Source organism: Elephas maximus, chromosome 6, assembly GCF_024166365.1.
Source record: "Elephas maximus indicus isolate mEleMax1 chromosome 6, mEleMax1 primary haplotype, whole genome shotgun sequence".
In the NCBI taxonomy this organism is placed as follows: Eukaryota; Metazoa; Chordata; class Mammalia; order Proboscidea; family Elephantidae; genus Elephas; species Elephas maximus.
In genome coordinates, this window is record NC_064824.1 from 14,269,181 (window position 1) to 14,281,575 (window position 12,395).

The window sequence follows — 12,395 nt, forward strand, 5'->3', positions numbered from 1 at the left end:
TCAAGTGACTTCGTTTCTCAAAGAGGACACTGAGTGTCAGACCTGTGTACCAAAGCCTGAGCTCATGGGGGACACTGCAGGTGGCACTCACTTTTCCCTCCGGAATGTACTTTTGTTCTGGAAACAGAATGCAGTTCCCGAGGGAACAGGCACCAGAGTTCCACATGGAACTGCAGGCAGGGTGGTGAGGGCACAGAGGGAAGTGCCCAGAAGATGCTGTTCTTTCTGCTTGGCTGTCTGCTGCCCACCGCCGATGGGGAGAGCTGCTTCCGCTGTTGGCCCGAGCTGCCCGCACTGGTGGACTACGACCTGCAGGTTCTCTGGGGCACGCCAGGGCCACCTGCCGAGCTCTCACAAAGCCTGCACACACTCTTCATGGAGGAGCATGACATCAGCAACCCCTGGTACCTTGGTGAGGCCCACTGAGGAGGCCAGGACAAGGGCAGCCCCCTTCACCCCAGCTGGGGTCTCCTTCCCTGACTGCCCTCTGTACCCATGTCACATCCTCAGATCGTGACCACTTGGAAGAAGAAGCAGCCAAATTATTCAATAACATAGACCTAGCCATTAAGAAATCACGAGATGGTGAGGAAGCCACGTGCCCCAGGGCCCTGGAGTTTGGTTGGCACAGCCTGTCCTCCTAGCCATTCCCTGAGGAGCTAGCTGGCCATGTGGTGTGAGGGTTGTGAAGGTGGGGTGGATGCAGCTCTACTGTCTATGTACCCTATTGACTCTCTGCCTAAAAAATCGGGTATTAAGTGCTACTGTGAGCAAGCTATAGAGTTGGTTTCACCTATGAAGCGTGGATAACAGGTCCCTGTCCCTCTTACCTCTCCCAGATAAACTAGTACTTTTGGGTGAGATTGACACCTTCAAGAAGCTCTTTTCTGAGAGACTGAACAAGATATCAGAGGCACTGAAGGAGAAGGGTGAGAGGTGGGGCTGGCCCCTGTCCACACCTGACCTTCACCCTCCCTGGAGACCCAAGGAGTACAGAGTCAAGTCTGCAGCCCCCTTCCTCTCTTGAGCCCTACTCTAGCTGCCCTGGACCCCTCCCAGGAGCCCCTGACAGTTAACTCCTCCTGCCCAGCCCTTCCACACCTTCTCCTTGCTCATACCCCCACCCCCTCCCAGCTCTGTCTGCCTCTTCAGCTCCTCAGTCTCTCTACCATCTCGCCCTCCCGGGCAGTCTGCAACAAGTCCTGTGGTGAGTACTGTGGGCACCTGGCCAGGGCGGGGGATGAGGGTGCCTGGCTCCCCCTAAGATGCCTACCTTCCCTCGCTTGTAGACCTACGCCCCCATATGGAGGTCACCAATTGTATCAACTGCAAGAAACACTACCTTTCCTGCCATGATCCCACCCTCTGCCCAGGTCAGTGGCTACCACCTCACCCCCAGCCTCCCCCACCCCAATGCCTCTGCCTGGTACCAAGCTCTTTTATTCTTCATCCTCACCTGGGTGAAGATGGGACTTCCAGGATCTCAGGATTTCCACCGTCCAGCTTCAGAACCGTAGGGTCATCTGCCTCAAGGGCTTATCCCCAGAGGGCCCTTGCGTATTGAAAATCCGCACACCTGGAAACTGCCCAAACTCATCTACACCCCCAAACTGCTCCTCTTCCAGGGCCCAGCTCAGCATAATGGCCCTATTCAAGCCTCAACCTCCTAGAGCAGGAATCTCCCTCTCCCTTACTTGGCACATTAAATCACCAGGCTTTGCTAAATAATTCCTCAATGTGCACTATATTTCAACTTCCACAGCTCTTCCTCAGACTTCCTCATCTCTCACCTGGATTATGGCAGCCTCTCCTAATTGGTCTGCCTGTCACCTGTCCTTCCTGGCCACATCTCACTCTGCACTCTGCTCTCAAGGAGCAAACCTACCCATGTCACTACCTGTATATAACCCTCAGTGGCTTCCTACTGCCCCCAGACAAAGCCCACACTGTTTAGCCCTTGGTCGTCTCTGACCCTTCCCTTGACTCCCTGGCCCCATTGAGCTGTCGACATTCTGAACATACAGGCAGCTTCATGTTTGCCCTTTGACCAACTGCTGAACTGAGTCTTATTTGTATTTTGAAGTCCAGCTCAGAGGTCTTGCTCCCTGAGCTGCTCCCACTCCCCATGGAGGCTCACTACCCTGCCCATGACTGCTCCTACCATGCCTCACTTTCACACCACTCCATAATTGTTTGCTTGTCTTCCTCCTAGAGAGCAGGGCCATGTCTTATGTATCCTCGATGCCACCACCACCTACTCTGGTGCCTGACACACAATAGATGCTCAGTCAAAAACCAAACTTAAATTGTTGCCATGAAGTCTATTCGGACTCATAGTGGCTCTATAGGACACAATAGAACTGTCCCACAGAGTTTCCAAGGAGCACCTGGTGGATCCAAACTGCAGACCTTTTGGCTAGCTGCCTTAGCACTTAACCACTAAGCCACCAGGGTTTCCATTAGGTGCTCAGTAAGTGCCTGCAAATGAGTGAACGAATGAATAAAAGAATGGAAGAATGAGTGTGTGACTTTCTCTCTGAGCCCACCCTGCCCAATTGCTCTCTAAACCCCTGGCTCTCACCTTTTATGTCCCCAGGCTGGACCTCCATGGCCAAGTGGGGTACAAGCATGGGAATCATTCTGCCCCTGGCAGCCATAGCTGGAGGTGGGTGAGTGACTTCTCCAAGCCCCAGCACCCCAAAAGGAAGATACACCTACTCTCTGACTGACCTACCTCCTCCCTGTCTCCTGGCCCAGATTTTACTGGTTCTGGTACAAGAAGAAGAATCAAAAGGTAGAAAAGGTACTTCCAAAATCTAGGGCTCCCAAGGTGAGGAAAACTAGAGTCTGCATTCTGGGATGCCTGAGGGCGGCAGGGCCTGGAGGCCCCGACTCTGGCCTCCTGGAGGTCTAGAGTGGGGTAGAGCACCAAGGCTCAGGAAGATCATACATCAGACCTCCTGGGGGACCAGACCCATCTGGGCATCAAAGCTCCAGACCCCACCCTATGCATACCATGCCCTCCCATAGATCAGCAGAGTGCCCACCATCCCCCTCCCGCCCTGCCCTCCACCCTCTGCCCTCTGCTCCCAGCCTATGCAGATGGTCTCAGCATGAGTCCCTGGCCCTCTGGCTTCTGGCTGGTCCAGCCTGTGGAGGATCCCAACAGGAGCTCAGAGGGATGGAGGCAAGCAGGCAGGAGGTCAAGGTGAACTCCCTGCTTCTGGTCCACAGGGACAGGGTCAGCCGGCTGTGTCCTTCAAATGAACCAAGGTCACAGCTCCAGTCAGGAAGCTCTCACTCATCTCTGGGATCTGGTAACTCTTCCCACCGACCCCTTCCGACTTGGGGTAGTAACAGCTCCGCAGTTCTGAGGCTGTGGAAGACTACACGATCTCAGTGGTTTCCCCACACCGATGCCTTTGTAAATGGTCCCTTTATTAAAACATCCAAATAGTGTTCTAATGAGACTGTGACACCTGCTTCCTGCTGGAACCTGGACGGCACTGCCAGCCCTGAGATGTGTCCACAGCAAAAGCTGTGGGGTGGCAACTCTTCTATCATCTCACCCTCTTCCAATGGCTTGCCTCCTCCCCCTACCAGCCAAGCCTTGCCTCCCCAATGCCCGCCTCCCTCCCTCTCCAAAAACTTCCCTCTCCTACTGATCCAAAACCAAAAAACCAAACTCGACTGCCGTCAAGTTGATTCCAACTCGCAGTTGTAGCTCTTAACCACTACATCACCAGGGTTTCCACTACTGGTCCAGGCAAAGGTAAACTCACAGATTCACAGCAGCCTCACCTAGTCCCAAGACCCTAGACCAGTACAGGAGGGCCCAGCACAGTGATCTTAGAGTGTGGAATGGAGGAGGAGAGAGACCAGGTGAAGCCCCCTGCAAAAGAAGAAGTGAGCAGAAGAGCATCAGAAAACAGGCTCTAGTCGCACCAACAGCAAGCCCCTCCCTGTATACCAGAGACAGACTTAGACTACCTAAAATGGCAGCCAGAACAGGAGAGCCATGCAGGGAAGCACAGAGAGTGGAAGGTCCCAGCCTGGCACCCAGCCTGGGTAGTCCAGGGAGGCTTCCCTGGGATGTTGTCTTAAACATGCATGAGCGGCCAGGGAGGGGCACAGGAGGAAAGGGGAGTATTTCTGATTGAGGGTTCAGCACTACAGAGGGAGAGAAGTACGAGAGGCTATGAAGAGCTCAGGAAACTCCCCCTCCTCCACAGCTGGAGGGAAGGTCCGCAGAGCTTAGAGTGTGGGGAGCCTTGAGGCCATGGCAGCTCCCACTGACTTGACAGGCCTTTGCGAGCCCCAGGAAGCAGTAGAGCAGCTACTGGTGTGAGGAACAGCAGTACTGCAGGAGGCCCAGGCTGGTATCAGGCAGACCAGGCCCTTCACACAGCTCCTCACATGGGAGTGGAGATGCCTAATTCTACCCTGCTCTGCCCACCCTCCCTGCTTCACAAGTTGAGGAGGAGTGATGGAGTGCAAGGTGTTTTCAGAAAGCCTAAAGCACTCCAAGCACACAAGGGCTGGCCTTAACAATTCTGAATAAGCAACCCAGAGACCACCAGGCTGCCCTGGATTTCCAGGAGATGTATGCCACTCTTTGCATGTCTAGAAAAGCCAGACTCTCCCGGCAAGGATGTTTTTTATTTGTAAATTGGGACTTAGACTGTTACCTCAAAAGCATATAGGACAGCTGTTTTCTGATGCGTGCAGTAAAGAGAAAACCCTGGATATAATGAATGTGAAGTATGAATTTGTCTGTGTGCCTGAATGTACGCTTCTTATCAACAGGTTTTTATTATTTGCGGACATATTTGCATGGAAACTAGGTATGGATTTCTGCTACAGTAGAAAAATCATGGAAATTGGAATTAGGTAAACCTTGGTAAAATACAGGCTCTGGAGGACTTCTGCTTCCAGCTATTACAGAGCAGCTGTAGCAGACCAACACTGCTGCTAAGGGAACTAGAAAAGCTAGATAGAATCCATACACACACACAAAGACACAAATCTGTCTTGAGGCATCAGAAGAGCTAGGCCTCAAATGGCCAGCAGCCTGGGAGAAAGGAGGCTATCCTAGGTGAGCCTTTTGTTTGGCAGCACCTTCCCCTAGTCACGGGCCAAGCCTCCAGAGCTGGGTTGAGAGGGTAAGAGGCTGGGCTGATGATAACCTCAATGTGTGGATATAGAGCTTTCAGCAACATCATGGGGCTGAGAGACAAAGATTGGAGTTCTAGCTCGCTGTCTTAGGTTGGGTTCTCTAGAGAAGTAAAACCAGTGAAGCATATAAATATACATAGAGAGAGATTTATGTCAAGGAAATGGCTCGTGTGGTTGTAGAGACTAGAAAAGTCCCAAACCTGTGGGTCAAGCTGGAAGCTTCTCATGACTCAGGTAGCTGCACCAGCTGGTGAACCCCAGATCCATAGGTCAGACAGTAGGCCCCTGGCTCACAAGCTGTGGAGACTGACAAATCCCAAGATTGGCAGGCAAGATGGCAAGCAAGCTGCTAGCTTGAGTCCCAAGAATCAGAGGTCAGATCAACAGGAGCCAGCTGCAAGACTCAGAGCTAGCAAAAGCCCACGAGCCTTGCCAGAAAGTCCACTTATACTGGATGCAGGCCACACCCCCAAGGAAACTTCCTTTCAACTGATTGGCTACTCACAGCAGATTCCATCATGGAGGTGATCACATTATATTAGATCTTATCATGGAGGTGGTTACATTATTATACAACTGCCAAACTACATCAAAACAGCCAAACCACTGAGAATCATGGCCGAGCCAAGTTGACATGCAACCATAATGATCACACTCGCCGAGACTGAACACAAGCAGTCCGGATCCCTAAAGGAAGGAAGTAAAACAAATACACAGGCATCCATTTCCTCTTCAAGGCACTTGCCCACTCTTAGGCAGCACAAGGCTAAAGACAAAGAAACCAAGAAGAAAATATCTGAAACACAATTTACCAGAATTGGGATGCAGGGGAAATAAAAATTGGAGTTCATGACTGACACAGGAGGATGAACCTGGATAAACACCCCAGGAACCCTAAGGAGCACAGTTCTACTCTGACACACATTGGGTCACCATGAGTCAGATTCAGCTCAAGAACAACTGGTAGTAGCAGTGGATTGGTTAGGAAAGCTATATCATACAAAACATGAAATTCAACTTCAAAGCAGCTCAGCCCCTGACAAAATTAAAGAGATCTGTTCTTATTCCACACTGCTGGAGGTTAGGGTAAATACTATCCTCTAGACAAAAATAATATCATCTACAGCCACTACAATATTCCATTTACAATAATTGATTTGAGACAGGTATCAGCAGACATCCTAAGAAATAGGATCAAGATAAACAGAAGACAATAAAAACAAAGCTACCTGTGATCCAGATATTGGTGTTATCAGAAATAAATTTTAAAGTATTTTTTTATGATTAATACACTCAAAACATGTAAGGTGCCTTTTCAACAAATGGTGCTAGAGCGATTGGACATCCATAGGCAAAAATGAACCTCTACCTAAGACTCACACTTTATAAAAATTAACTCAAAATGGGTCGTGTACTTAAATGTAAAACATAAAACTTTTAGAAAAAAATAAAGGAAAATCTTCAGGATGTAGAACTAGGTAAAGAATTCTTACACCAAAAGCACAGTTCATAAAAGGAAAATTTGATAAATTAGACTTCGTGAAAACTGAAAACTTTTGCTCTGTCAAAGAGTCTGCTAAGAGAATAAAAAGACTGGGGGAAAAATTGCAAACACATCTGTCAAAGAACTAATATCCAGAATAAAGAACTCTCAAAACAACTGTGAAAAAAAAAGAATCCGATTAGAAAATGGGCAAAAGACATGAAGGGACATTTCACAGAAGAGGATATATAGATGGCAAGTAAGCATATGAAAAGATATTCAACATTACTAACTACTAGGGACATGCAAATTAAAGCCACTACAGGATACCACTAGACACCTATTATCAGGTCCTGTCCAGTCAACTTTGACTCATAGCAACCCCATATGACAGAGCAGAACTGCCTCAGGGTTTTCAAGGCTGCAATCCTTATAGGAGCAAATCACCAGTTCTCCAGAAAGGAAACCCTAGTGGCATAGTGGTTAACAGTTCAGCGGCTAACCAAAAGGTTAGCAGTTGGAATCCACCAAATGCTCCTTGGAAACCCTATAAGACAGTTCTACTCAGTACTATAGGGTCGCCATGAGTTGGAATCAACTGGACGCCATCGGGTTTGTCCCAAGAAGCTGCTGGGTCGGTTCAAACCGTCAGTCCTTTTGGTTAACAGCCAAGCCTTTAACCATTGCACCCCAGGCTTCCTTTCGCACACCTACTAGAGTGCCTGAAATAAAAAAATACAATACCAAGTGCTGGTGAAGAGCAAATGGATCTCTCAGACAATGCCGGAGAAAATGTAAAATAGTACAGCTGCGTGTATATGTGTGCACATGTGCAAAGGCACACATGCGGACCCCCAAAACCCACAGGTTTCTAGGAGATTTCACCAGCAGGACTCCGAGGTGACCCTCCTCTTGGCCAGTGGGCAAAGGTCATTAACATTTCTGCTGATGAGTGGGAAAGTCTTGGTGTATTGCCATATTTCAACACTCTGGGCGTATTTTTGCTGGAAACCCTGGTGGCATAGTGGTTAAGAGCTACAGCTGCTAACCAAAAGGTCAGCAATTTGAATCCACCAGGTATTTCTTGGAAACCCTATGAGGCAGTTCTACACTGTCCTTTAGGGTCTCTATGAGTCAGAATCAACTCGATGGCAATGGGTTTGGTTTTTTTAAGTGTATCTTGCATGTCCTCTAGAGCAGACTTGATGGGAACACAAAGCTCCCCCCAGGGCTTTGTCCAGGGCCCTGCCATGGTTCACACTTCCCCTACCAGTCATCACCAGCACCTCCCTATCCTAGCTTTGGCTGACTCTCGTACTCTTTGCCCTCCAAACATGCCATGTGCTCTCCTACCAGGGATAGATTACTCGATAAACCAGGTAAGCACGTTCTTAGGGCATCAACAAAACAGGGGCAGCAGTTGTCCAAAGCAAAGTTCCATAGATATCAAGCAGTCAGGACAGAAGGAAAAGCAAGTGCCGCAGTGGAAGGGAACTGGCGGGCACTAAACGAAATTGATACTGGCTCCAGTGCATGAAAATGTGCCTGCTGGAAATAAAATTCACACAGGATCACAAGGGCACGCACATGCAATGGTTGTCTAAGTTATGAGGCCCCTACCACTTCAACGGAAACACTGGTGGTGTAGTGGTTAGGTGCTACAGCTGCTAACCAAAGGGTCAGCAGTTTGAATCCACCAGGCACTCCTTGGAAACTCAATAGGGCAGTTCTACTCTGTCCTATAGGGTCGCTATGAGTTGGAATCGACTCGACGGTGCTGGATTTGGTTTGGGTTTGGTTACCACTTCAACACCTGTATTGACATCATCTCCTCTAGTCCCCTCCTGTATAATTGAAACTCCTTATCTCAGCGAGTCTCTTGGGAGTATATTGTTTCTTTCTCATAAACAAGAGGTGGGAGTGGGTTTTCAACTCTAACGCTTGCTACATTCACCCAATATGCAAATGGATCCAACAAGCATCAGAATTGAAGTATGAGCAATTTAAAGCAAAACAGGCGAAAGTCAGTTTTTCATTGTGGGAGAGCAAGAGGATTTTACATTGATTGTTGAAACAACTAAGCTCACTAACTCATTTGCTTTGTTGTAGAATATGTGGAATTTTCTATTTGTAGAAAATGTGGTATATAGTAAAAATTTTAGTACCCTGCATCCACTAAAAATTTTATAATCCAGTTGATCTTATTTGGCTAAAATGGCATACACCAGTTTTGCATTTATTCACTAATATGGTTGCATTTAAAAAGAAATCACATCATGGATAGCTAACACACACACATACATACATGTATTTATATAACTCACATATCCCCTTCAAATGAGTGAGTAAACAGAGGAGGGGTCAGCACAGATTATCAATGCTCAGGGCCCTCACACGCTATAATCCAGCCCTGCCCCCTACCTCCTATCTGTGGTCACACTGAGCCCCACCATCAGAGAAATACACTTCATATGTGTCCTGGCTCCACTCTGTGGCCACCAGAGACTCTGTGCAGGAGCGAAGGCATCTGACACTTGCTGTCATTTCTACTATATGCCAGGTACTTGTCACTTTATCTCATTTAAAGGTAAATGTATGGAGTACACATTAAAATCCTCTTGCAGATGAGTTTTAGTGAGGTTATTACTTACCCAGGCACTTTTTTCCAAAGACCATTCCAGACTTTTCCATGAAGTCTGAAAGTTGGAAAGTAGATGTGAAACCTGAAAATTGAGGCGAAGTTTCCCCCACCCCCTTCCTGCATTCCCACCCCAGCAGCTATGATGTATTCCTCTGCAGGTGGTCATTTTTACCCACTGAAAGGCTGCCATCTGTCCTGATCCCACATGTTCCCTTTCTCCTGCCATTGTCTGGTCTTCGATGGAAAATTCCACTTGTGTGCGTTCATTGTTCTTCTAAATCAATTTTCCTGTTTATCTTTTTTAATTTCTCATTTATTGAGAGATTATTCAACTGCCAGGCACTGTGCCAGCTGCGTTATATAAATCACTCCAATCCACAAAATAACTCCATGAGAAAATTCTTTTCCCATTAGGCAGATTCAAACCCTAACTTTGCTCCCATCAGCTGGCACACTAAAGTGGGGGCACATGTCTGTACACACTGGCATGCACACCCTCAGAATCTACAAAATTCGTAGATATTATATCTCAGACCAAGGATCAGAGAGGTTAAGCTAGTTCATAAACTGAGATTGGAACCCTCTAGAGATCCTATAGCAAGCTTTCCTCCTTATACCCTGACTTCTGGGTGAAACTGCTATACGAGAGAGGGGCACCCAAAAGACACAGAGGCAACTTGAGGAGATAGAACCTTAGCAGAAGTAAGACAAGCCACTGAGAAATACAAACAGGAGGCCCATTCTGGAAGAGAAGAAGTCATTAACATCATATGGTGTTAACTGACTAGGATCGCATTTCCTTGATGAAAGAGACATTTAAACAGAATGAAACAGATCACGTTTATTTGCAGCTAAGCACCAGTATTTTTCTCTGACTTGGGAAATTCAAAATGCTTTCATTTATGTTTGTAGTCTGGGAGTGGGGGATAGGAGCACTACCTTTACCAAAAATGACTGTGTAGAGACTATGGCACCATCAGACATGCCTAGCGACAGAGCCCATGTTCTCCAAATGCATAAAGCCTTCTGCCAAAAGGAAGGAGTCTTTTGGGCAGCTAGGGTCCCCTGGAAGGAGTGGCTGTGACATGACAGTGGAGATTCGTCACTGTCTCCTCCCCCTGTTTCTGGCCATAGGAACAGCATCTTGTACATTTGCCGCCTGGTTTGCACTATCGACTCCCTAAGGACATATTTTCTGTGAGAGCAGATACCACTCCCTCCACATCCCACCTCCGCCTTCTTCCTGGGACCACTTTCCTTGTGTCTTAGTGTCAGTGTGATGTATAAAATCTCCTTCCTCTAACTGGGAAATGAGAATAAAGCCTGTGTAATCTGGCTCGGAAGAAGTACAGCCAGAGTGCTCCTTAGGAGCAAGGTGGCGAGACTTCGTCTTACGTACTTTGGACATGTCACCAGGAGGGTCCAGTCCCTGCAGAAGGGCATGATGCTTGGTAAAGTAGAGGGTCAGTGAAAAAGAGGAAGACCCTCAATGAGATGGACTGACATGGCGACTGCAACAATGGGCTCAATCCCAGCAAAATTGCGAGGACGGCACTGTTAGAGGAAGGAGATTTTATACATCACACTGACGCTAAGACACAAGGAAAATGGTCCCAGGAAGAAGGCAGGGCTGGGATGTGAAGGAGAGGGAGTGATGTCTGCTCATTGTTTCACTCTGTTGTATATAGGGTCACTATGAGTCAGAACCAACTCAATGGCACCTAACAACAACAACAACATGTAGGTGTGGTTGTGTTGGGAGGGTGGCAATAGAACGGTCGCTCAGAGACCATGGAGAGTGTAAAAATGGCGTGATGGAGACATCTGACTTCCTCTAACTTTGTGAGGAGGACAGAGAATCACTATCAGCATCAGCGTCGGCCCAAGGCTGATTCCCACGAGGCAGAGATCAGACATAGCTCCTCTCTCCAACCCTCTCACCTGTTCTGACACTAGTTGTCTGTCCCACAGCATTCTCCACCTCTCTGCTGGGTTTGACAATTTTTTGCAAAGCCACACAGAACTCATAGACAATACTCACAATTATGGGGTTTATTAGGGAAGCAACAGGTTACAACTCACAATCAGGAAAGGCTCAGGATACAGTTCTTTAGTCGGGACAGTTTCTTGGCTGTACCCACAGCCAGGCCTATTCCCTGGCCCTCATCCCTCAGGCCTCTTGGGCTGGTCCGGCCTCTGCCATGCTCAGGCAAGGGTTACAAAGCTCCCCAGCTCCACCAAAAGACACACAGAAGCATCCCACTCTACCAGTAAGCCTCAGCCTCAAAGTGTCCAGCTCCATTGACAAGCGCTTGGAGTCACCCCATTCCACCAGCAAACCTGCCCAAAGGCACTCAGCTTTCTCACTCTGTGGGCTGGGAAGCTCACAGCACTGTCTCAAGCTGCTCTCCTGGCTCTGCTGCCTCTGCTGTTGCCATTTCTCTGCCACTGCTCCTTGTCCTTTCTTGCCATCTCTAGTATTACAGCTCTTTGTCTTATGGATATAGGAGGTTCTCAGCACAGGAATCCCAGGTCTAAAGGATGTGCTCCACTCCTAGCTCTCATTTCTTGGTGAAAGTAAGTTTCCCCTTCACTTCTCACCTCTGGATGGCTCGTTTGAAACCTAGCAGGCTGGCAAAACTGACCAATTCCCTCATTAGGGTTCCATACACCTTACTTGCATGGTCCCATCCCAACAAGGTTCCATGTACCTTATCTGCATTAGCAGCAAGCTGTCCAATCCCCTTGGTGGGCCACAACCACCTTATTTGCATAGTCCCACCCAATCATTGTGTGCAAGTTACAAAGACTATGGTTAGAAGAGCTATATTAGGTAATTCATTGCACTGCACAGAGTCTATTCCCTCAATTCCCAAAAGAAGAAACTGAGACTCAGAGAGATCAGGCACCCTGACCCCTGTGTCTCCTGGCTCCTCATCTAGTGCTACTTCCGCTGTTCCATGAGCCCTTCTTCGGGAACAGTGATGTTTCCATTTCCAAAAGAAACAGAGAACTTTAGGCCTGGAAGGGCCTAAAGGGCATTTCTCTCTGGAGGTAACTGCTCCAGCTTCACTGACAACATGGCTCTAGGAAGAG

At 48.2% G+C, this 12,395-nt stretch overlaps 1 protein-coding gene across 1 annotated transcript; it reads left to right on the forward strand.

The window, feature by feature from the left end:
* The first annotated feature begins 213 nt into the window (after positions 1-213).
* Positions 214-2,673, forward strand: TEX51 (testis expressed 51). Its single transcript, XM_049887933.1, has 5 exons — positions 214-358; positions 511-585; positions 840-929; positions 1,290-1,373; positions 2,597-2,673. Exons 1-5 carry the CDS (start codon positions 214-216, stop codon positions 2,671-2,673), a joined length of 471 nt encoding a protein of 156 aa, XP_049743890.1.
* The last annotated feature ends 9,722 nt before the right edge of the window (positions 2,674-12,395 follow it).